The sequence below is a fragment of the Chlamydotis macqueenii genome, chromosome 5 (assembly GCF_036417535.1).
Source record: "Chlamydotis macqueenii isolate bChlMac1 chromosome 5, bChlMac1.mat, whole genome shotgun sequence".
NCBI lineage: Eukaryota > Metazoa > Chordata > Aves > Otidiformes > Otididae > Chlamydotis > Chlamydotis macqueenii.
Genome location: NC_141560.1, coordinates 7,944,447 through 7,970,601, shown reverse-complemented (window position 1 = coordinate 7,970,601; position 26,155 = coordinate 7,944,447). Strand labels below are relative to the sequence as shown.

General features: G+C 42.0%; 1 protein-coding gene across 1 annotated transcript in view; it reads right to left on the bottom strand.

The window, feature by feature from the left end:
• LOC147600470 (nesprin-2-like) overlaps window positions 1–26,155 on the bottom strand; it is a 179,840-nt gene that overhangs the window by 99,802 nt on the left and 53,883 nt on the right. Inside the window, 19 exon segments of the mRNA XM_086750184.1 lie at window positions 54–269; window positions 999–1,143; window positions 2,103–2,425; window positions 3,770–5,882; window positions 7,018–7,283; window positions 7,672–7,827; window positions 10,603–10,749; window positions 12,380–12,541; window positions 13,928–14,065; window positions 14,578–14,934; window positions 16,930–17,094; window positions 17,838–18,150; window positions 20,166–20,335; window positions 21,123–21,408; window positions 21,510–21,629; window positions 22,008–22,210; window positions 22,811–22,923; window positions 23,678–23,843; window positions 24,836–25,036. Coding sequence (XP_086606310.1) covers window positions 54–269; window positions 999–1,143; window positions 2,103–2,425; window positions 3,770–5,882; window positions 7,018–7,283; window positions 7,672–7,827; window positions 10,603–10,749; window positions 12,380–12,541; window positions 13,928–14,065; window positions 14,578–14,934; window positions 16,930–17,094; window positions 17,838–18,150; window positions 20,166–20,335; window positions 21,123–21,408; window positions 21,510–21,629; window positions 22,008–22,210; window positions 22,811–22,923; window positions 23,678–23,843; window positions 24,836–25,036 — 5,760 coding nt within the window.

Here is a 26,155-nt window from a genome sequence, read left to right as displayed (position 1 = left end):
GGGCCCCATCCCTACCACATTCAGCAAAACTTACAGTGTGTTGAGCAACTCACCTCTTCATTGATGAATTTCCATTCCTGCTTTAGTTCTTCACAGTTAATTTCCAGATCTTTCGCTGCCTCAAGCAAACCCAGCCAATTTTCCCACAGCACCGTTACAATCCTGCTCAGTGCCCTGTCACTTCTCTTGCATAATCTCATCAGCTCTCCAGAGACCTGCCTCAGCCTCACAAGATCATCTTCAGCCGAGTCAATGTTGGAGACTAAAATCTTATAGGAAGAATAAACAAGTAAATAAACGGAACAATACCCTCAGAAGTGTTAACGAAGCATTCAGTGACATGATTAGGATTCTCTAATGAAACAGCAATCACTCCACTGAGCTGGCTAAATACAGTTGTAATGAGAGAATTCTGTTGGCTAAGGCTGTGGAGAAAGATGGGGTAAATAAAACAAGCAAAACAAACAGAACGGTGTGCCCAGGTAACCAGGTTGTTCTTACTTCTTTCTGGTTATTTGCAAGGGAAGAGAAACGAGCAGGAGTTACAGACACATAAAATGACGAGCTGTAATATGATGAGTACTAAAAGGGAAGAGAGCAGAGAGGTTGATTATAGCGGAAGTCTGGTGGGGAGGCAGTAAGAGACTCCCAGGTGGGGAAACTGGAAACTCTCTGATTTTCACTTCTGAGGGAAACCAACAGCAATGTTAGAAATTTGATCAGTCCTGGTCCTGCAGAGAAGGCATGAGGGATCTGAACAAGAGTGCAACACTATCTGAAGCACAGATAATGTTTGATTTCTATAAGATGTACTAATTTTACCTGGCCTATTATAATCCTGTCTTTTTATAGGTATATAAATATATTCTGTGGTTTTATATATACATAAACACAGGATACAGAATTTCACTTCTTTCTACTACGACATCGTGTGCTGTGCAGAGCTGCCACATCACAGCTTTGCATGAGCTTTTCAAGTTCTTCAGAGTTTCTCTTACCTTGCTCTCTTCTAAGTGCTCCAAAGCTTCTTTGTAAGACGTTGGTATTTGAGACAAAGACTGTCTAAGCATCTTTTCCAGTTTCTTAAGATCATCACAAATCTTATCTTTGGTTTTTGTGTAGCTTTTGTATTTTTCAAAATACCTATAGGAAACAATGCATCAATTAAAATCTGTTGTGATTGCTCCTCTCTCCAACCATAACGTCCACTAGAATAAAAAACCCCAAACCTTCTGAACTAGCAGTCCTTACTATTTTGCAAGTTACCCTCAATTAGCATTTGTTAGACACTTCAGGTCCGATATCTGATATACTTATGCCCCAGAAGTAAAGAAATATAGGTATGTATATCCATGTATCAGCCATGGAGCTGCTCAAAAGAACTGAATGTCTTGATCCAAGCCTCCGTCCTCCTCAGCCATTCCCAAAACATCAGTCCCCAGTTTGTAACACACATTCTGTTTTTCCCTATGATGTGTGGTCTGTACAATTCCAATTTCTTGTTTCTACATCTTATCAGCTCTTTTCTATTGCCAAAGCCTTTAAAGTCATCCAATTCTTTGATTATAAAAGCAGATTTTAGGGTTATGCTCAATAGAATCAGAAGCACTGGATCGTGAGCAAGCAATTTAAAAATCTTTTACTCTATCTTCCAAACTTTCTCTGTCCCTGTATCTGAAGGCCCTTCAGATCTCTTCCATACCCAGATGTGAAGGAAGGAAACGATGGCCTGTGTCTTGTTCAGTCTTTACTTTCTCAAGCCATCAGAACAGCCTATGGCAGACATGCATTAGGGCCCCTCTGAAAACTCTTCTAACCTGCACCAGCACCGAACTGGAGACTGTGGAAATGTGCTTTCTTCTGATTCTGACACCCTATGAGCACCATACATACTTTCTGGAATATACCAAAAATGACTGCATTGTAAACTATTAGCAATATGCTTCTTGTCTGGTAATCTTCTTTCCATTACAATGACATCTGGGAACAACAGAAATGCTGACAGCTCTTTCTGCTGAATCACCTGGTAACAACACTGCATTTACTCTCAGTCAAATTTGTCATAGTAAGGAACATGAGACAGTGAGATCTCTTAAACCTACCTCTGTTCATCAGCTTCCTTTCTCTGAGCCTTCTCCCTTAATACTAAACTGTTATTGACTAGTTCTGTTAGAGTATTTTCCAGACATATTTTGTCTTCTGGTTTCACCAGGTTTTTCAGCTCGGAGTACAGGTTTTCTATGTCAGCCTTTGCAGAGTTGAACTCTTCTTGTTTCCACTGGGGGGTCTGACAGATCTCCTCTGAGCTACCAAGCTCTGCTGCGGCACACTGGACTTGAGCTTCATAGTCCTCGAGGAACCTGGCAGCTCTCTGAACAGCCTGGGTATAAAGCTCACCCTTCTTACATGCCTCCTCCAGAGCACTCTGAAAGTGTTAAAAAGAAGACAAAACAACAATCAAGAAAGACTGCTGTGCTCCTCTGGGTAACCAGATGGTCTTCTCAGAATTTCATACCTGGTTGTCTTTGAGAGCAATGCTCCCAGAGCTGGCCTGAGGAGGTGAAGGAATGCACATGGCAAATGCACTCTGCTATCCAGGTAGTCACAGAGCAGTGCTGTAACCTACGGATTGACTGTCCCCAACCATAGGAATGGGGGTTATGAGGGAACTGCCAGTACTGGAAAAGTTCCGAGAGAAGAATGGCAGGACACAAGAGCCATAAGATCCCTTATGTACATGGCAGTATACATCCTGTTCAGACAAGGAAAGCCCACACATTGATGCTTTATTCCGCTCCAGGGGATATAATTTCCACTATGACTTGCCAAACTTCTCGCTAAAACCTCTTCTCATACTTATTTATACACAGAATGATGTGTGACTTTGCCAGCTCTTGGATTCCCACAGAGCAGAGAAACTTTGGCATTGCACTTCCCACACAATACCCAAGCAGAGAAGTACACAGTTCCACAACCTCTCTGGTATAAAGGTTACCACTCTTCTGGTTTCCAACATAAATTTACTCATTAACTCTTTCTCCTTGTTTTAACAGTGCCCTTTTCTGCACATTAATCCTACCTCCAGCCTCATTACATTTCTCAGCTAGATTTCCCACTTGCCCTCAGCTTACCAGGTTGTGTAAATTCAGTTTTATTAACTGCCCTCAACATGCCTCATCCTTCTAATAGCATCTGTTCTAGTTTGAGCAGATCTTTCCTGATAAAGGCATCAAGAATCGGGTTGATCCTCCAGCAATGCCTTACTGATGCCCTATGGACTTGTGTTAAAGCCTTGGATCCCGGCTGCCTTTCCTTTGCTCACCCTCCTTGAGGCGTGATCACATTGGTTTGACCTGTGCTTTACTCTCCTCGATCATTCCCAACCAGTAAGTTTTTTCTTTACTGTAGAAACAAGGAACTTCTGGTTTTTTCATTGTTGTCACTATTGAAAATGTTACCCAAAATCAGTCCCAAGAATATTCCCACGACAATTGCACACAGTCTCTCCTCAGCTCAGTATTTCAACACAACCTTCTCCTTCCTCCCTTGATTATAATCAAGCTGATTACAACTAATTTCTTTGTATCCTTAGTGTCTTATCATGATTTCCATCATATCCACCAATGCAGAGATTATGAGGGGCCAATTCAGCTATTAGAATAAAAAGAGGATATAAGCAATGAAACTATAAACACTGCAGTCACAGACACCTAATCTAATTATTGGGAAAATACATTGGCTAGACCTTACTTTTATTAAATATACTTACAACACGGGCAGCAATGTCTGTCTTCAGTTGTATTTCATGATCTCGCAATGTCTCTAATTTTGTTTCTGTAACAGCAGCAAGAGATTTTTCCTCGGGGTTTTCCCTCTCTTTTTCCATTATACATTTAATACCAGAAAACTCTGCTTGTACCATATTCTGAATTGCTTCCCACCGCATCTTTTCATACCGCATTATTTTTATGTCCACCAGAGGTGCCTGCTGGAGCTCTAATTGAATGTGCTTTATGGTGTGGAATATATGTTCTGCTTCATTCTGGGTATCTTCCTTATTTACACGCTGGAGACCAGAGACCAAGTTTTGAAGAAACTGATTCAATTCCTCAACATCTTGCTCCAGGCTCTTCATTTCTTTCCTCTTAGATTCTTTGAATTGTGTACCCTTTGGTACCTCATTTTTGTTTATTTGATTTGCTGCTTCCTGGGTTAAGTACAAGATGCGTTGAACTGTCTGAGACAGAATCTGTGCAGATATAAGATTCTCAGCAGGAGAAGAGCTACAGCTGTCCTTTAGGATATCAGCTTCTTTTCTTACAGTGGATGTCACAGCCTGGATTTCATTTAGCAATGCTTGAATCTTATCACATTCTCTAACAACATTATCCAAGTGTATTATCTTCTCTTTAATTTTATTTTTAATTTTAAAAAATTTAGTTTGCAATTCATCCACCTGCAGTGAGTCCCATTTTAGACCTACGCATTCAAAGATTTCTTTGTACTTCATTACTTGTGACAAATTGGACTGAAAAGCTAACACTTTGTCTGTAAGTTCTTTGCATTTATCCTTCACTTCTTGTTTGGCACCTAATAGTTCATCTTCTTCCAGGTTTATTTCACCATCCTGTAGATCATTAAGATCTTGCTGCAATGAAGTTACTCCTTCAGCAAACTCTCTGTAGACAGCTATCTTTTTTTCTCCTTCATGAAGTTTATTCTGAATTTGCCTCTGTGTCTTCCTTGCTCTATTCTTCAGACTTCTGAACTGATCAATCAAAAATAGGTGTTCAGACAGGCTCAGTTCCCCAGCTGTGACCTGACTCTCTTTACAGTGTGACGAGATAAGCCCTTCTATTTCTTGTACGTCCTTTAAAATCTCCTTTAAAATGGCTTGTTGATTGACTAATTCTGACCATGTGCTGGTTTGGTTCACGTCAGGCCTGGCAAGCATCTCAGCATTTCGAAGCTGACAGTGAACTTTTTCTACTTCTGCAATAAGTCTTTGCCTCTCCTCCAGCTGGAGCTCTAGCTGCTGTAATCTTTGAGCTGATTTTAAAACGAGAGCCTTGTAAGAATTCTGCAATGTTTGTAAAAGGAAGGTCAGATCAGAGATCTCCTCTGGCTTCCAGTTGGGAACGATGTGCTGGAGCCCGTGATCCAGGGATGCAATCACAGGCTCTCTGTCTAGAACTTGTGTGTTTATACGCTCACAACTTCTGATCTGTGATTTAACATCACTTGGGAAAAGCGCTGCTTTCTGATCAAGAGAGGACAGTGAATCTTTGACCCATGAAATATTTTCTTTCAGCCTCTTCATCATTTCATGTTTCATGAGAGCAGGACCAGTGATCTGAACATCCTCTGGAGAAGGTTGCTGCGCTGATAATGCTTCCAATTTGTTCTGCAAATCCTGTATAGAGTTCTCCAAAGCTACCTTCTCTTGATCGCTCCAAATTCTTTTCATCTGCACTTCGACCTTTCTTTTTAATAGAGAAAAACCATGTTTTATGTCCTGTAGCTCTGTGGTCCAAACTACAGGGTATTTGGCTTTTCCTTCAGCTGAGGAACATAACTCTGCTTGTAAATACCGTTCTTGTATCAGTCTCTGAAGATCTTGTGCTTTATTCATGAGCAAGTTAAATTCATCAATTTCTGCCACAACTTGATCATGTTTCTTTTGCACTATTTGCTCCATGTGTTGCCACCATTGCTCCAGTTGCCTCAGTTGGCTTTCAGTTAACACTTTATCCATGCATGTTAAATGCTGAGATAAATGTTCTTGCTGAGTTTTCAACTGGTTTAAGACATCTCTTTCTTTTCGTAAGGACTCTATGCATGCCTTAATTTTCTCCAGAAGAACTGTATTGTTCACAGGACCCCTGCCAAAAATATGAGTAGTATTTAAAAAAAAATAAAATTATCCTAAAACATGGACTAGACACATTTTAAAAAGAGAATGCCACTGTTTAGAAAATGATTCACTGCCTATTCACTTAATCATACTTATCTCCCAATGTTCTCTCACAAACCTCCAACCATCGTTGCAGTATCATTATTTCTTGTTTATCTGTACAGTATTAGTTATTTCTAGATAATCTCTGCAGGAAAGGTATATTCTAATGTATATTCTCTAAAATTGCAGTATACACTAATACAGAATGTGTCATTTCCTAATGGATTGTAGCCTCCCTTGAAAGTTACAATAAATAAAATTTTCAAAATCAACAATAGTGTTAAGTCATCTCTAAGTGAATTAACAACATTTACAGTAATTTCTGATTTACAATGAAGATAAAACGTAGTTATAAGAAAAACTTCAAAATTCCCATTCATTCAGGATTCATTAGGAGGAATTTATCTACTCGTCTTTTGTTTCCAGGAGTATTTTGAAATTCCCACCTAAAATACATTTAGCAGCTACATTTTAATTCATTTTTTTTCAATCTCTTTGCTGTAAATTAACAATTTAAAAATTATTTTAAAGATTCTCAAATTATTGTGATACATTATTGTGACCGATAGGCTAGTGACATGTTTTGAAGGCTAATTCAGAAAAGGTACTAAATATTTCGTATGCATTGGTTACCTCTGAAGTGCTACTGTAGAGTTATTTATTGCCACAGAATTCTTCCTATCAAATAAGATTCATTTTCATGGTAATGAGATATTTCACTCCAAAAAACATTAGGCCTGATGAGTACTTAAAGAAAAATTAGTATTTCATATCTGCCATAATTTTTCAAAAATATTTTAATATGGTTTTTATATAGGTTTTTAGCACAGCAACCATTTCTTCGCTTTGTCTAAAAAATAAAAAGAGTAGATGTTGCTAAAGGATAGCAGAGACCCACCAGAAATGCTTCTGTTTAAGGCTGTTTAAACTTAAAAACCTATGAGACTTCTCTTGCTACCTAACGTTAATGAGATGAAGCATTACTGAAGTACGTCACGAAATGCAGCCTAGGACCACATTTGTTCTGCAGCCTATTAACAGAAACCCTCAACTATACTTACATTTTAATGTTATCTTTCTCTGTTGACAAATTTTTCATTGAGGACTGTGCAGCAGAAAGATTTTTCTGGTACTCATTAATTAAACAGAACTGTTGTTGCTTCACTGCCTTAACAGCATCCAGTTCTTGAAGCAGCCTGTCCCAGCAGGGCACCGCAGGCTCTGTGGTTTGCAGCTCTGCTCTCTTTGATCCTGTTGCATTGGGAAATGGTTCTTGACTATGACACAAAGATTTTGCTTTCCATGTTTCCAGTTCCGTTTGTAAATTCTACAATCAAGCCCACCACAGAGAAAGGATTAAAAGAGGATCACAAACACTTTCAGCACAAGATACGGTTAAATACTGACACATCTACAAACACGTGCTTGCTCGGTCACGTGCAGATGAGCACGCGTCCCTGTGCACATGGCGGAAGCACACACGCAGGTGTATCTGCCACTGCGCTCTAGAAGAGCGGTACAAACGATGGTATTTACAGGGACGTGTCTGCATTAAGGCACAGGGTTTGTAGGTGGCCTGGTAGAGAAACTGTCTAACCATGCACTCAGACCTTAGGTAAGAATATATACCACAATTTTGTTTTGCCCAAGTAAATCACAATTCTGGAAACGCATCACTACATTAACAATGAGGAATGGCTTTGCAATTTCCATACCTCCAGCTCTTTTAGTTGTTCATTTATGAGCACAATATCCAGTTCAGCCACTTCATTTTTCAGCTCATTGACCTTTTGTTCCTCTTTAAAATATTCAGTGTTTACTTGCACTCCAGGAAGCAGTTCCCTCTGGACAATCACTTCTGCACCTGTGTCCTACAATGCAAAACAGAATTCTTATTTCTGAAGGTCCTAGACCAACAAGTTTTCTGACTGCAACACTTTGCTTCACACATTTAAGCCACACCTAAATCCTGCTGCAGCTTCCCCCACAGCGTCTGTGGGTCAACCAGACCCAGCGGCTGGAACCTCCATCGCCACCCCCAACCTCTGCAGTCACCCTGGCTTGCCAGCACTGCTCAGTTAATTGTAAAATCTCTGCCCATCATTTCAGTTTGAAACTCTGATATCCGCAGCTTCAAATAACATCCACCTCTGCTACTGACAAATTCACAGGTCTGTTCTGTCTTCTCTCCCTCTCTCTTACACATTCGTAGACCTTTAACCTCTCCAAAATTCACATTCCTTCTGCTCAGCACCTGCCTCAATATACCACTGCGTCCTTCACCAGGACCATCTCTTCAACTGTTCTTCAACAGGGTGACCCATGCATGAAGCAGCTCAGCTGTGACACAAAGCCACGGCTGCTACCGCCACAAGTGCTATTCGAAATCCGAGGTGAGACGAGAGCGTTAGGGAGCCGTGTCTCAACCAGGGTGGGGAGGAAGGGAATGGGGGGCTCCAGAGCCGGTCCCTGGCACTGTCATCGCTTCCCACGATGACAGAAGGACAAGTCACCTGTGGTGTGGCCAGGTGTAACAGCCCATCAGCTGAGCTGGGTTCATTGCCCAAGTGGATGCTCTTAGCCAGCCCCAGTTCACAGGCCAAACACAATCCTCCAAATCACCTTCATCTATTGCAGACAATAACAGAAATCAAAGGTCCCAGGCTGACTGGCTCACATGGCGATACCTTAAAAATGTTGCTGCATTTCCCTTTCCCCAGCACCTGTCTGTATCTGCTGTAAACTGCAATCTGTTCCACGTACAGACTTCATGTGAGTGAATGCACACAAATATACAGATATAACCACAGCCTGAGGTTCTCCACAGTACCAACACATAAAATGAGCAACAAAAAAAACTTCTTGTTTTATAAACTTACTGTATTGCTACTTCAGAGATTATTTTACTAGGGAGCAGCCAGCTATCCCTGCAGCCATATCACTTGTAGGCTGTCACTGTCGTCTGTCTCTCTGCGGGTCATGAGCTATCCAAAATATTCCTGCTTCCAAGCGCACAAAACATGTAGCGCATTGCAGACATTATTGGAAAAGAATAATTCTGTTTATTTGAACTCTTTTGGTTAATTTTAGTCAAAACTGAAGAGGACCACTCATGAAATAGTCAATCAGAGAACTTTTCCATTTCTCTGTGTACACATCCGTAATGGTTGTACCAATTCAGACATAAGATTTCATCTCAAGAGACTCTGGAGTGCCATAGAACTGAAGTAAGCAGAATAACTCAGCTAAGCTATCACAGTGTGAAGAGGAAATCCACTTTACCAGACTGAAATATAAACACATCAAAACACAAAGAAAAGTAAGTGTCCCGAAACTGAGAAAAACCTCAGGATTGCTGCATACCTGTTTTGCTTGTTTGCATGATGTCCTCAACATACACCATGGCACTGCCTCCCCAGCTACACAGACACATAGAATCACAGAATCTTTAAGGTTGGAAGAGACCTCCAAGATCAAATCCAACTGTCAACCTAACACCACCATGGCTACTAAACCATGTCCTGAAGTGCCATGTCTACACATTCTTTGAACATCTCCAGGGATGGTGACTCCACCACTTCCTTGGGCAGCCTGTTCCAGTGCCTGACCACTCTTTCAGTAAAGAAAGCTCTTCTAATATCCAACCTAAACCTCCCCTGCCGCAACTTGAGGCCATTTCCTCTTGTCCTATCACATGTTACTTGGGAGGTTCAACAAGGCCAAGTGCCGGATCCCACACTTCGGTCACAACAACCCCATGCAACACTACAGGCTTAGGGAAGAGTGGCTGGAAAGCTGCCCAGTGGAAAGGGACCTGGGGGTGTTGGTCGACAGCTGGCTGTATATAAGCCAGCAGTGTGCCCAGGTGGCCAAGAAGGCCAACAGCATCCTGGCTTCTATCAGAAACAGTGTGGCCAGCAGGAGTAGGAAAGTGATTGTCCCCCTGTACTCAGCACTGGTGAGGCCGCACCTTGAATACTGTGTTCAGTTTTGGGCCACTCACTATAAGACATTGAGGTGCTGGAGTGCGTCCAGAGAAGGGCAATGAAGTTGGTGCAGGGTCTGGAGCACAAGTCTTATGAGGAGCGGCTGAGGGAACTGGAGTTGTTTAGCCTGGAGAAAAGGAGGCTCAGGGGAGACCTTATCACTCTCTACAACTCCCTGAAAGGAGGTTGTGGTGAGGTGAGTGTCAGTCTCTTCTCCCAAGTAACAAGTGATAGGATGAGAGGAAATGGCCTCAAGTTGAGCCAGGAGAGGTTTAGATTGGATATTAGGAAAAACTTCTTCACCAAAACTGTTGTCAAGCACTGGAACAGGATGCCCAGGGAAGTGTTTTGGTCATTATCCCTGGAGGGATTTAAAACACGTGTAGATGTGGTGCTTGGGGACATGGTTTAGTGGTGGACTTTATGATTGGACTCAATGATCTTAAAGGTCTTTTCCAATCTAAATGATTCTATGATTATATGATGATTGCATTGTTTTTTAAATGCTTTTCAATAGTACCCAGTATGATCTTTTCCATAATTTTTGGGGGGTTTGTGGTTAGACTAACAGGTCTGTGGGTTCTCCCTCACCCCCTTGAAAACTGGAATGACATTGGCTAGCTTCCAGTCAGCTGCTTGTAACAAAAGAATATGGGTTACCTCATGTGCAGAAACTGAGGGGTTAGATTCCACATCATCTGGCTCAACTGCTGCAGATGTCAGGACTCGACTCTTCTGGCACACCTTTTGTTGAACCTGCTCCACATCTTCTCTCTGTGGCTGATTCTTGACATCACTAGGTTTCTCCTTTTGGTGCAAGAAAAATAAAAGAAACAAGTAACCAAAAAGCCCTAATCAAACCTGCTGAGTAGTAACTGCAGTGCTTGAGACAACAAAGTTACGAAGCCCACAATTATAGGTAGATGAGGAAAACCACAATTGCATCTCATAGTTTATTGTGGGCAAGGCTATGGCAAAGGAAACAATTTAGAATCAGCAGCACTGTAATTCTGTAATTCTGCTATAAATTTTTAGAAAAATTGCAGATTACAAGTGTTCTTTCTCAGACCTACACTGTTAATGTTTTGTTATTCTAAGCATGGACCTTGAACTGTGCATCCTGGGATGCAGTCTTGAGTGCATTTTCTTAAAGATTTAGCTTTTTCCTGAGGCTCCAATCTTGTACTGGTACTGTAGACAGAGAGTCTGTGGTGAGACACCCAGCCAGTTACCAGGCAGGATATTCCTGTGGGCAGCCTGGGGATTTGCTGTGTGTACACCCAGAGGTATTGACTGACTGTAAGTTCTGCCTGAGCTTGTTTATCATCTGGGGACAGATGAAATAAAACAGCACCTACACAAAATAAACAACAGCAATTCCTTACAGCATGACCACGGTGGAGAGCACAGCATCAGGGACCTATCTGTGCTGAATGGGTATCTGAGATGGTGGCTGCAAGGTAGACAGGATACGCACTGAAAGCAGCCCACCTGCAACCCAGAGTGAAAAACTTTACCCCAATTCTCAGCAAGCTCATGAGCGCACACTGTGTTCCATCTTGTCACAAGTACACGGCTTTCAGCATCTCACACAGTTTACAAGAACTCAAGGTCTGAGAAGAGTCTGGCTCTGTCTCATCTATAACACCCCTTCAGGAAGGCGTCACAGCAACAAGACCCCCATCACCCTTTTCATCTACAACAAGAACTTAGCCTCTTCCCACTCATTATGGCTGCAGCTCCTAACCACTGCTCTAGTTTGTCAAAATTCCCCTTGTACCAGGGTGCACCAAATAGGACACAGCATTTCAAATGCAGCCTCATATGGGCAAAGTAAATATGTAAATAAGAAATCAAAATAACTGAAGAGACTCAAGCACAGTATTCACATCCAGGTGACTTGGAATGCAATATCCTCAGCAAACCACTATGTGGCAGCCCATAGTAACGAGACAAAAATTCCCTCCATAACTCATTTTAAATGTATAGGAAAGGATTCAGAGAGTGTCCTGGTTTTGCCTCGTTTCCGTGATCGCTACTCAGGATGGGCTATATCAGTCATTGGGACGTCGAGCGGTGAGAAACTGTGCATCATTCATTTTGTATATTTTAGTATTCCTAAATTTTATTATTCTTGTCATTTTCCTTTCCTATTTTAGAAAACTGTCTTCATCTCAACCCATGACTTTTCCTTTCTTCCTGATTCTCCTCCCTATCCCACTGGGGAGAGGGAGGGAAGAGCAAGGACCTGTGTGGTGACCAGGGCTAAACCACAACAGAGAGTTCATATGAGTATACAGCCCATCAGACAAAAATAGCTCAGTGTAACTTGAGGGTTTCATTAATTATTTACTAGCAGTATCATCGCAACCGCAACTAAAGCGTATACATATACCCTCAAATTCAATCACTCTCGAGTAATCTCATGTCCAGTTACCTCTGCTGGGTGGGCTTCCTTTCTCGTTTCAACACCTTCAATACCAACACCATCCTGATGCCTTTCCAGTTCTGCTCCACCACCCTGATCCGCATTTTCCAGAACGTCTTCTTGGACCCTATCATGTTTGTTCATACCTTGGCTCACTTTATCAGCCTCCTCCTGATTTGAAAAACACAAAATGTTTACAACCAGTAAAAGTCACAGTCCAAAATCCAAGTTTACTACAGAACATCACACTTCACAAGCCACCTACTCTGTCTTCAGTTTAGCTTAAGGAATGAAGGAAAAGTCTGAGGAAACCTAAACCTAAAGTCTCTTGGAAACACTTGCTCAGATTAATTTACCACCTCGGGATCTTAATCCCTACAAAACAGTTTCAGGACAAACGAAGCAGGAGTCAGTGCTCACATGATTTTTAACACTGTCACAGGAGTTTCTGCTTAGACACATTTGTCAACTCTAACTATTGTGTGGCCAGCAGGTTGAGGGAGGTGATTCTCCCCCTCTACTCTGCCCTCGTGAGACCCCACCTGGAGTACTGTGTCCAGTTCTGGAGCCCCCAGCACAAGAAGGACATGGACCAGTTGGAGAAGGTCCAGAGGAGGGCCACGAAGATGATAAAAGGGCTGGAGCACCTCTCTTATGAGGACAGGCTGAGAGAGTTGGGGCTGTTCAGCCTGCAGAAGAGGAGGCTCCGGGGAGACCTGACAGCGGTCTTCCAGTACCTCAAGGGGGCCTACAAGAAAGATGGGGATAGGCTGTTTAGTAGGGCCTGTTGCAATAGGACGAGAGGTAATGGTTTTAAAATAGAAGGGGGTAGATTTAGATTAGAAATTAGGAAAAAATTTTTTACGATGCGGGTTATAGAACACCGGAACAGGTTGCCCAGAGAGGTGGTGGAGGCCCCATCTCTGGAAACGTTCAAGGCCAGGCTGGATGAGGCTCTGAGCAACCTGACCTAGTCAGGGATGTCCCTGCTCCTTGCAGGGGGGTTGGACTAGATGACCTTTGAAGGTCCCTTCCAACCCTAACCATTCTATGATTCTATGATCTTGCTCCTTCTCCAGAAATCCCAGTACCGATGGTTTCCACTCTGATATTTTGATGGTCATCTCTCCCAGCTAATGTTATCACCAAATGGTCAATAAGGGAGTTCTCTAAACCATTCCCTCAGCTTCGCACATGTTAAGTCATTTACAATGTGAATGTCCTGAGGTCCCTAAAGATTAGCGGTTCCAGGTTAGTGACTTCTCATTACCTACCTTGTGCATGCAGGTGACAAAACCTGTTGAAATCAGAAGTACGTTTCAGGTTTTGCATCACAGAGAAAGTGGGCTTGCAGAGATCACATTGACCTCTTGCACACTTCACATGTGCAAGGCCGTGGGGATGATTTGGAGAACATAATTTATTGTTCCTCTCATCAGATAAGGAAACTATGTCTCTGTAAGACTACTCATTTTGAGGAATGACATATGCATTTCTAGTGAACAGACACATGCACAGATATATACTGACACGTTTTAGAACATATTTGTCAGGCACCTGAACAGTCTGCTCCAATCTGTCCTTGCTTTGACCGACGACGCCCTGTAACGGGCTGTCTGATGATACACTGCTTTCCTCCAAAAGTGCATCATTTTGCTTCTCTTTCTCTGACACATTTCCATTTACATCTTGACCCTAAGAGAAATGATATAAAAGAAAACCTGCTCGTGTGACTGTAAACATTGTATTTTAACATTAACTCTCTGAATGACAAAAATTATTATCTACGAAAACAAACAGGACAAATATTGTGCTGCGGTTCTAAACAAGTCTTACTGGTTTAAGAGAAGCTCTCAAAGTTCTTTGGCAGAGGCGTATCTGAAATTTTCTCATCTCTACACCTTCTCCCTTTGTGTCCTGACCAAGGATACCTGCTCTAATTATGTGCAAGAGAAAGGTATACGCAGGCTGTGTTTAAATGGAAAACTGCAGTTTTGAATAGACACTATTGGCTTGTTACAGACTTGCTGTAACAAGTTAAGGGAGTTCTTCTCCACATCTTTGATTTACACACATATATTTACAGAAGGCTTAATTTCAACAAAATCAAGGATGCAACATAGGATGCAATATACAAAAGGCATTTGAGAGACAGACGCCTCTTTCATCAGTCTTCCACTGCTGTTACTGTCAACAAATACACTCACACCACGCATTTCCAAAGGCTCCTTCAACTCTACTGGTGTGGGGCTCTCTTCTGCAGCAGCAGGAGTATCAGAAGCGATCTGTATCTCTCTGTTCAGCATTGCATCTGCCTCATCTTCCATTTGTATTTCATTACCAAACTCATCTTTTAACTCAAGGGCTTCACTGAAAGTATTTTCCTCCTTTTTCTTGACATTTTCAAGTCTTTCTTCCAGACTCCTCTGTTCACTCTCAAGAGTTTCAATCTCATCCTCAATAAACTTCTGTCCTGGTGAAGAGGTGTTTTGTTTAACAGTTTCTGCTAAAACCAAAATCTTCTTTAACATGTCTTTGCATCGACTAAGAGGTGCTTGTTGTTCCTTTAAACGCAAAGAAAACATTTTATTGAAAAGTATCTTCACTCAATATGCTTAATGCTAAGGTCTAAAGTCAATCACTAAAATCATAAATACTTGTTGTGAACAACAAACTGTGCTGAAAAGTACATGCAGACCTATTTGCTGCAGAAAGTCAAATACTAACCCACTAATTTTAGTCAGCCATGTTTATGAACAGAGAACACCTGAAGGCAGAAGCATTACGACAAAGATAAAATAATCAGTATGCTGTGAGGCGCATGGTGATCTTTCGAACATCTGAACCGACAATCCCCTCCCTCTCCTGTTCCTTTTTACTTGTTAGAGAAGTAGCAAATTCTGGAGGAAGGAGAATTACAGTGATCCATATCTGAACTATGGCTTCAGCTTTCAGTAGCTCTTTACGCTCTGTTCTGGTTTTATTTAATGAGTGGGGGGGCTACGGTGGCAGCCTCTGTAAGAAGCTGCTAGAAGTTGCTCCCCTTTGTCTGGCGGACTCGGCCAGGCCTAGGGTGGACCTGCTGCTGGCCAAGGCTGAGCCAATTGGTAGCAGAATGTTCTGTGATAACGCCCCTGCAATAACATATTTAAGAAGGGGAAAAACAGAAAACAAAGAGAAAGAAGAAGATGTGAAGACGCTGAGCAGGGGCAGAGAGGGGGAGGCACGAGCCTTGTGGGCCTTGCAGGCCTCACCCTCTGGCCTCCTGCCGGGCAGCCGACTGTGCCTGACTCGCTCCGGCCCGGCTGCAAGAAGTGGAGAGGAGAGGAGATGTGAAGAGAACCTGAGTAGGCATCTGCCTGCCTGTTGTGAAGAATTTCTTCTGAGAGGAACGGCTGCAGATGCCAAGGTCAGTGAAGAAGGAGAGGGAGGAGTGATGCGGCTCCTGGCCAAGATTCCCCTGCAGCCTGTGGTAACGACCATGGTGGAACAGGTTGTCCCCCTGCAGCCCATGGAGGCCCATGGAGGAGCAGAGATCCACCTGCAGCCCATGGAGGACCTCACTCTGCGGCAGGCGGATGCTCGGAAGAGGCTGTGGCCCATGGAGGGCCCGCTGGGGCAGCCATTCCAGAGGGACTGCACCCCGTGGAGGAGATGACCCACGCCAGAGCAGTTTCACAAAGGACTGCAGCCCGTGGGAGGGACCCCACACTGGAGCAGAGGAGGAATGTGAGGAGTTCTTCCCCCGAGGAGGAAGCAGCGGCATAAAACGTGTGATGAACGGACTGTAACCCCCATTCCCTCTTCCCCCCTGTGCCGCTCGGGGTGGGGGGAAGGTGGTAGAGATAATGTTAAGCCTGGGAAGAGGGAGGTGTGGGGGGAAGTTATCTTGTTCTCTGTCTCATTCTCCTACTTTGATTTTAGTAATAAATTAATAGTTTTCTCCAAGTCAAGTCTGTTTTGCCCATAACAGTAACTTTAAGGATTTCTCCCTGTCCTTATCTCAAACCTGGAGCCTTTTTTCTTACATCCTCTCTCGCTGTTCTCTCGGTAGTAGTCTGGTCCCGATCGGGGCTGCACTACGACACACTCACAGCTACAAGACTGTTATCCATTCTGCCAAAGTGCAAAAGAATGTCTATTTATGCATAAAGGACACTTCTTAAAACTGAACGTGGCTTACCAACATTTTCCTAAGCTTTCCACTCTGGGTAATTTAAAGACACTTAACAACACCAAATGCAATGATCTCTGTCCTTATTAGACCCAGAGAGGAAAAAAAATCCAACCCAACCAAATTGAAGAAGCCTGTGTGCTTGAGCTAGGACAATTCTGCCTTAGGTTCAGCTGACAGTAAAGGTCCACTCAGTTCATTAAGAGTAGTTTTAGGCCTACAATTATCTTGATAAAAGGAACACCACATATACTCCATATTTTAGAAAGGTTTCTTAGTTTTTCAGTTTGAAACGATTAGCAGTCCTCTTTAATAAATGCAATGATCTCTACAAGCCCCGAGGGCACGGACCCACTTTCTCACTGATGCTAAACCTGCAACATACCTGTGATCCCAACTGGTTTTGCTCAGATGATGGCTGTTCCATTGCTGGACCTTCACAACCAGCAAGCTTCTCGGAGACAGTTTTCAGCTCAGTGCTCAGGCCTGTTACCATATCCTGAAACTGCTGGTGCTCTTGAACATGACTTTGCAATGTCTGCACTGTGCTCTAGAAACCAAGAAGTTTCTAGGATTAGTCCACCATCAGCTCAAACAACTATAACCCATCCACAGACTGTCACAGCTTTTCCAGGACCTCAGCAGCACAAAAAACATGCTTGTTTCCCATAAAAACCAGCTACCCACAGGTGGCCAGAAAATCTCTCGCTCTCTTCCCAGCACAACAGGGACTCCACCATGGACAAAATCTTCATTAGTAGCAGGAAGCAAGACAGTTTGCATTCCGTAAGAATATACATCTAAAAGGGATGTTTTCTATCCAAAATGGGAGAAAGATTAGATGCAGAATGCCACACAGGGTGCAAATGCAATTTGCACAAACCAGGTGGAATGAATAGCACACAAGATGCAGGAGAAGCCATTCATCCTTCCAAAAGGAAAAAAAAAAATACTGTGGCTTGGAGATTATAGGAACAAATGTGCCATATCATAGCTATCTGAATCTGTTTATACACTATAAAATGTTATTTTTCACATTTACCTTGGTCTAATTTATTTAAACATTGATCCCTCTGCAAAGCACAAGAAGGTGAAAAATATGAACTTCTAGTGCTGCTCTTCCCAACAGAAAGAGAAAGAGAGAGGAATTCCCTGCCTTTCTACAGAGGAAAGTTCACCACTCCCAGTTTTACCCATAACCTTGCTAGCTGAATGACACCACAGGCAAACAATGGGAACTGCAATCAACAGGCATACCAACAATCTCCTCAGGAAAGAGAGCATGGTTCCAACCTGCAGCTGGCTGAGCAGATTTTCATGTTGGTGCTTTAATTCCAGCCATTCCACCTCTGTGAAGCAGGGATCCCCAGTGTGACCCTGTAGGTGATCTTCCTGGCTTTTCAGCTCATTAAATTGGGAAGTTAAGTCTTCTGCTTTCTGCAGGAGGTCGGCATAGTTTGTCAGCTGAGCTTGCTTCTCCTGCAAACCAGGCTGAAGAGCAAAATGTATCTCCTGTTGCTGTTTCTCCAGCTCAGATAGAGCTAGTCTCACATCTTCTTTGCTTTGCTCATATCGCTCCCTGTTGAACTGAAGTTGCTCTTGAGGGCTAAGAAAAAACACTGTGTTTAATAGTATTAAAAAAAAATTATTCATTACCTAGAAAATGTCAAACTGTGAACAAGACAACCATTAGAATGAACGTGAGCATACCAAATACTTTTCTTCAGGTTTTAAATTACTGATCAGCTTTAAACTGGAATTTTCAAGTGATGAAAACGAAAAATACTGAAGTTATTCCTGCTGAACTGGACTTAACTGAAGGACAAGCGACTAGCCCTCTTAAACCTTAACCTATAAGCCCATAGTTTCTAGCATCTGGGATGTGATGCGCATGCTTTGTATTTTTCTGTTTTTCATTACAGCAGTAGTTCTGTTTAAAAATTAAAATATGGCTATGAATTTATTTTCCTTGACAACTTCTTACGTTGTCTGCTGAAAGAGCACGTTCTGTAGAAGACAGACATTGCATTGGTTGGAGGGGGGGAGGTGTTTTAGAGATACAGGCAACAAAACCAGCAGATGCAACATGGATCGTGTTCACACAGTCCAGTGCTGACTTTCCTGAACTTGACACTGGATTTCAATTTGTGTGCTTTATAAGCATGCACACTGATCTGCTGCAGGCGAACAGGTTGCATTTGTCCACAAGAAATATGCAGCTATGATCAGTGAGACAAAAGCAACATTTGTGTGTTCACATTTAGTGATGGAGCTCAGATATTTTCCAGATGGAACTAAAATGTCAACATTTGAAAATACGATCCCACACAAACAACTCCAAATAAATAAAGTCTGGTTATAATTCTGTAAAGTACAGCATGATAAATGAAGACAAAAGCAAAGCTTAAGTGTTTTGGTTTTTGCCCCTCAAGATTCCTATTTTTTGGCAAATGACAAAGCATAGCCTCACACACTTATGTACTCTTGCTTCAAGTTTCCTATGCCAGCTGCACACTGCTGCCATTACCCTGTCACATCTCTTATTCACAGGCCTGATTCTGCAAGGTCCTGAGCATCTCTTCAGACGTGCTGAGCACCTCATCTCCTGTCTTCAACACACTGTGAAGAGGGTACTCTACATTCTCCAGTGTTGGACCCAATATAGCCAATGGTCTCTCTTTCTGAATGTCACTTGTATTGCTTGTACTGAGTGCTCAGTAATAAGAGAAGGCAACTGAATATTCTCAAAAATATTTCTTTTAAATAATTAATTCCCTGGACATGTAAAAAAAAATATACTGTAGGCCTACTCTAGCTTCCATTGATCTCAACAGCAAAGTTCCCATTAATTTAACTGGAGGCCAGTTAAGGGATGTTAGGGCAGACAAGTATCTTGAAAGTGTCTGCATTTGCAAAATCAGAACTTCAGTTTATGTTAACAAACACACGTGGAATCATCTGACATGTCTTAAAGGATCAATTTCAGTCTCAGACACAGTTGCCACAGTGCCACTGACACTAAAGTGCTTTTGCTGACTTAACAATACCAGTTGCCACAGCCAAGAAAGCCTCTCGTAGAGCCAGAATAAACCAAGCTTTAAAAACTCTACTTCAAAAATACCAGCCTCCTGGATTTACCCCAGACTCTCTTCTCAAGCAGTACAAATCTGTGCAAAGGCAGATCCAACCTCTGCTGGCGACCACGCCTGGGACACAGAGCCCTGATCACACTGCAGGGAAGGGCACTGCAGTGTTAAATCAGTGCACCCTCACTGCAGAGTGTAATGAAACAAGAAGCAATGGATGCACACAGTTGTTTTTTTTTCATTCCAAGAGTGGCTAAGCTACTTCAGCATCAAAAGGGAATCTGAGGCGAGCTGGGCAGACCCCATCAGCTGTCCTGCCACGCCCCTTACACCTCCTGGCTACAACCCCCACTTGACCGTCCAATCCAAATTGTGACCTGCCCCTCCACAACACTGCAGAAATACAAGTATTTTTGTAGGTATCTTGTTCTGTCCCCTAAGTACAAAAATTCAATGGAACCAGTGCAGGATGAAGAGAGGAAAGTCGATACAGCAGTAACTGATCTGTACTACCTGTTGGCAAATCCCACATTACCTTCCATATTCGGTGGCTAACCGGCAGGTGCTTTCCCACTGGTTCTGGAGCTCTGAAATAGTCTGCTGAATCACTGGCTTCTTATTTTTCTCATTTCTCATTAAAGTTTCTCCTAGAGCTACCATGTTCTGTATTTTGGCCTCTCCGGCATCTTTGAGAGCTGTGATTTCCTGTATTAAACAAGAAGCAGAAGCAGTACATATACAACTATTTTTGGTTACAAAATAAAAGGTATTACCAATGATTTGTTTCGTACTTGAACTGCTGTTCAAGACAGAAAAATTCGCCTTCCCAGTATATCGCATAACTGATACACAAACACACAGATCATCTAGTTTTAGAAAGTCTGGGATAATTAAGCTGATTTGTTAATTATTCTCTACATAACAAAAATGCTGACAAATCAAAAAAGGCTCCAAATCTTAGGGAGAGATATTTGTCACAATACTACCCCTGCCACAGAATGAAACATGTAAATCCCAGCATCCTCATTTCTGGCTACTCTGTTAGGAGGCCTCCTAAGTAATCAGAGAGAGGACTCACCAAAGAGGTGACTGAGAGACCTACCCAAGCAGTGGAGCAGCCCAGCACAATGGCACTGCAGGATACCCAAGAAGCCACACACTTTGCAGAGGCTCTCTGGGTGCCCCGGCTGCATTACAGACCTCCCTCTCCTCCTCTGGATTAGCCTATGATGTGAAGGTGCATGGCCACCAGTACCTTGTGAGTTCAGTGCTGCTCCACCCAGAGATGCCGCAGAGAATCTCATTTTATGTGTGTAATAACTTGTGCAAAAACCAAAATAAAAAACCCCAAACACTGCCCCCCTCCCTCCATTAATCCACCAAACTACAGGCAATTAGCAGTGACAGTATCTTTTACAAGGTCCTGACTCAAGCATTCCCCTGATCTTAGCATGAGCTGTGAAGCGGAAAAGGAATACATTTAACATTTTACCTTTATCTGATTAATCCTTTCATCTGCTGGCAACTCACTTTCCTGTGAACTCAGGTTATTAACAGCCTCCTCGAGCTTTTTGATCCAGCAAGAAACATCCTGGGCAAGTTCTTCAAAATTCTGTCCTTCCAGAGGAAGTCTCTCGGTATTCCCTGCCATTTCACTTACATGTGTTAGCAGTATCTGGTACCTACTAATGAGATCACTGGCTTCTGAAATGGTTCCATGTGTCAGCCCAGCCTCCTTCAAGGAATTTGCTACCTGAGCCATGGAGTCAAACGGTTTTCTGAAAAACACAAAAAATTAATAAACATCTGTTTGTTGTAACAAAATGGAGCAATCTTCTTTAGAAGACAGATCTTAGATAGAAACCAAAGAAAACAATACCTCTGCATTAACAGTGTTTTATAGAAGTTTTCAAGTTTTGTCTCATCTTTTTCGATCTCTTCTAGTTTTTCTTCCTGAGCAGTGAGCCATTCTTCCAAGAGTGTGCTGCTTTCCTCAAGGCTAAAGAGAGTATAAATACTTACACAGGTCAAAATGAGAGACTTTACATGACTAAAACCTGGTGACAGCAATGTTTTGCTGAAAAATTAGATAAATATCATGCGGCTGATCAAACAAAGTTTTAAGCACAAGCTTAATCTTAAGTATCTTGGTTTGTGTCACTGAAACTATCCATAAGCACGTACTCCCATATAACACTGAGTCTGCTACAAAGTGAAAAAAAACCCATGAAGTATACAACCAAACACTTGCTACACTTTATTAAAATACCGTCTTCAATAAAAAGGAGGGTTGTTTGCCATTCAATATGGCTGTTTAATAATGAATCATTTTATATCACTTGTGATTAAAATGTCAGAAACAACATTAGTTCCCTACCTACTGAGCTGCTTGAGAGAGGCATCAAGTTCCTTTTCCCGTTTCTGGCATTTGGAGATCAATCTTTGTAGTTCTGCTTCTTGGTCTCTCACACGGTTGTGAAGATGGTTAACGCTTGCTTGGGGCAAGTAATGCTTTACTTTATTCAATAAAGTTTTGACCTCTTGGATATCTCTGTCTTTGCCTTCAGATGTTAGGAAGTGCTGAATAAGAGCACAAACACAAGATGCATCTGTTACATTTGCTGTTCTATACAAATATATTTATGTTAAAGAGTTTTTAAAGTCCTGTTATCTCCACCAATATTTTCTACAGCAACTCCAGTTTCTGAAACTAGCACTGACATCACTATCTCTTCTTCTGCCACTTAACTGTGACTGCTTCTTGCAGATGTTGTGGCTTTTCCATCTCTTTTCTGTTGATTCTGTCTCACTTAGAATGAAAATCTGGCTACAACAAAGTTAACAAAAATTTTTCACATTTAAGTCTAATGGGGGTCAGAATTTCATTTTACTCACTACATATTTGCCTTTCTGCACCAATGCACACTGAGGTGCTTGGTCAACGTCACTGACTTTCACTAACTACTGTCCTCTCACTTGGAACGCTGATATTGCATTTTAACAAAGTTGTATTCTCATTCCACTTATCGTCCTAATGCTTTAAGTTACATGAAATGTTCTTACAGCCTCAAGTTACAAAACCACTGTAGGTGAATTCACCCCCAAGAATAGTCTCCTGTGTAAAAAAGTAAAAGCTCAAGATCAATCACTTTTAGAAATTAGAACATTTTCATACTTTACCTTTAGCCTCTGTAGTCTTTCTTCCAGTATCGGTTTTGTTTCTGAGGGGTCAAAGCAGTCCTTCAAAGACAGCTGAGTGCTGCTGAACCAGTCATTGAAATTCTTACACTGACCTGAAAAAAGATACATTCCAATTTTCCTCATTAATTGTATTTTGTAGAAGAAAATCCTATTTAACATGAAGATTTCAGACATTTTGTAATTACATCTATCAGCGCTACTGTCAAAGGTTGCTTTTCACTACAGACCATGTGACAGAAAATGCTGCAGTCCATACTTTTTTTTAAATCAACATTAACTGACAATAAATGTAGCTGCTCACTTGGGAGGGACAGTCTGCTATACACAGCAGCTTCAGTAAACGAGACCTGGATTAGCCCAGTGGCAACTTCTCTCATGTCACACAAATAAACATTTCTCAAAAACTGTTTGAACATGAGACTGCCTTTGGGCCTGGTTCTACACCTGCATAATCCTGTGTCTGCATAAAACAAAAAATAACAAATAATACTATTCATTCTTATAAATAAGATCACATGAAAAATGACTGGAAAAATGAAGAGGTTTGAATCTTTGTTCAAATGAAATGTTCTGACATTTGTTCCTGAATTATGCTTACATTTCTTCTATCTAATTTTTTTAATGTAAAAATAAGGAAAAAAAAATTGACTCAGATTGAGTGGTTTGTTGAATTAAAAGCCATTTTTATCCAAATCTTTATTGTGTTCAGAACCCTGAAGCAATTTGAGGTATTGAAGCAGTTTAAGACACCGAATCAAAAATTAATTAACTGCATAAACGTTTAAGTGATTATGATGGTCAATACAAACCTATAAAGCTACATAAATGGGAAATGTGTTTACTTACGGTTCAAAACACCAATAAAGTGATCTTGAAACACATGTTTCTTCTTATTAAATAAATCAGTGACACATTTAAGCTGCTTATTTAATTCATCCACCTCAGGACAATCTGTCTCTTCTTGGAGCAATGTCACATGGTGTTCTTGTTGCAGAATTTTCTGGTGTATCTCCTACAGTTAAAAAAAGGACAATTCTTAAAAACTAAATTTTGAAGTGCAAGCAGTTCACTGTACAGAGCTGCTGTAATGCAAACTACAGTTCTGCAAATGAGTTTAGGCCTGCTTATGTGTCAAAAGAATTTCTTAAAGTATATTGACATTAACAAGACCATCAATAGGTAAATATAAGCACTAAACTCTCCTTGAGCAGTGTGTATACATCTGTATGCAAAGCTAATCACATATACATTCACACATGCACATTTTGGCATCACACAGAATAGATGTGAAGCGCACAGTAACACAGTATGTTCAGAGCATACAACACCTAGAAGCTATAACGCCCTACTGCCATAGGCACCATTGCATCCCTAAATGCCCTACTCTGTACGTCAAGTCCCTCTGGGTTGAAATATAACTTAGAGTGAGCTGGGAGAATTAACTAGAAGCTATATCTTTCTTGCAATGCCTGTGATTTCACTGCCTCAAACACCAGTGGTCTGACACCCAGAATCCACTCACTGCTCAGCAGAAGGCTTAAATCTTGCCAGCCTTGAAACTCCAAGCAGGAAGCAGCTCTTTCTTCACCTCGCTCCCGGGCACAAAGAGGATGAAAAGTTGGCTGAAATTACCTCCTGAGAGCCCCCCTTGCAGGCAGGTGCCAGTGGCAGAAAGACAACCTCTGTACATTAGCCAGTCTTGGAAAAGATACAGCCCAGTACCCCCACTACTGCTTCAACACATCTGGAGTGGTATGCTGCTGTCGTGCTTACCACTAACCATCTCCAATAGCTGCATAGGTTAACTAACTACATCTGACAATGTCCCTGAAAACAATCTTTACTTTCATGTTTCCGGCAGCTTAAGGAAATGTTCAGGTCAGGCTCTTCATTTGAGTTACTGTAGCAGTTTACAACACATACAGGAGAAACACTTACAAAGATTTGCCCAGGAGAGAAATAACAAATGAAATCATAAAAGATGAGTATTTTGTGACACGCTACCTCTAATTTAGTAAAGATCTCTAAGGTGTCAGAAGGAGATAAAGCTTTTAAAAGTGATTCAGTCATTCCAATCTGTGTCTTGGCCAGATCAAGGTCTCCTTTTAGTTCTGCTGTATTCACGCTGGCTTCACTGGTCCCCTGCTTCGTTGACAAGAGCTCTTTTATTAGCTCCATTTTTTGCACAACAGATGATCTGATGACCTTAAAATTGGAAATAAACATATGTAAGAAATTATAGTGGATTGATTTCCTAGAATATTACAGAACTCTATGACAGGCATAAAAAGCAATAAAATTATGTGAAGTTCAGATGTTTCAGTCACAGTTTGTTCCAGCTTCTTTCCCTCCCATTTCACAAACTGAACAATAATAGTAGTCAAACTCTGCTTTTCTGAGGAGGAACGATCTCAGTTCATCTTTATTAGCAATGTATTTACTGGTGCTGCTTTACTAACAAATTTATTTGTCAGTCTGCTCCTCCAGTGTCTACTCTCAGCTGGACAAAGGCCTTACATGCGCTTCCGCTATCATGAAAAAGAGGGTGTCAGCTCTCACTGTAACACACCTCCCGGCAGCCATCCCACAGGGGCAAATTCCCCACACCAATCCAAAAAACTAGGCCAGGACAGCAGAGAGGTGGAGAGCTCTGGCTCGAGACTAGTCACTAAGGAGCAACAGGTCCTTAACCTTATCCTTAAGGCTTCTGCAGATTTGCATGAGACAGCAACTCAGTGGGCTGACAACCACATGCTGAAACAGCACCCCAGGGGGCTCAGGGTGTCTGGTGCTCCTGAGGAGCACAGTGTGCACAGTAAAAGGTTGCCGAGTCCCATCCTAAGCTCCTTAGAGCACTTCACCCAGTGAAACTCCTCTGAGTTCACTGCCTGCTGAGGATAAACACACAAATAGCCAAACCGGGTCAAGCTCAAGGTGCACCTGGCAGAGGCTGGGAGTGGACGCTTAGGGGACTGGACTGGTACAGGATCAAGGTAGGCTAATGTGGTCTCAAACAGTGGAGAAGGATTTATTCTTTGTTGTGTGAAGTTAACACAAAAAGATGAAAACTTCCTTGTGATATCCCAAAGGAAAACATCACAGTAAACGCACTCTATGCAAACAGCTGCACACTACCAAGCTACATGAAGCCACATCCAGGTAAAGGCACAGTTTAAAATAGGCAGTCAGCATGCTGAGCTGCTGGGATCCTCAAAGGGATGATGCAGTCAATTGTGCCTTGCTCCTGACCAACAGCTAAAAGCCAGATATCTGTGATACTGGCCTCCTTCAGCAGGCCTGCAAAACAGCTGGGTTAGGTCTAAG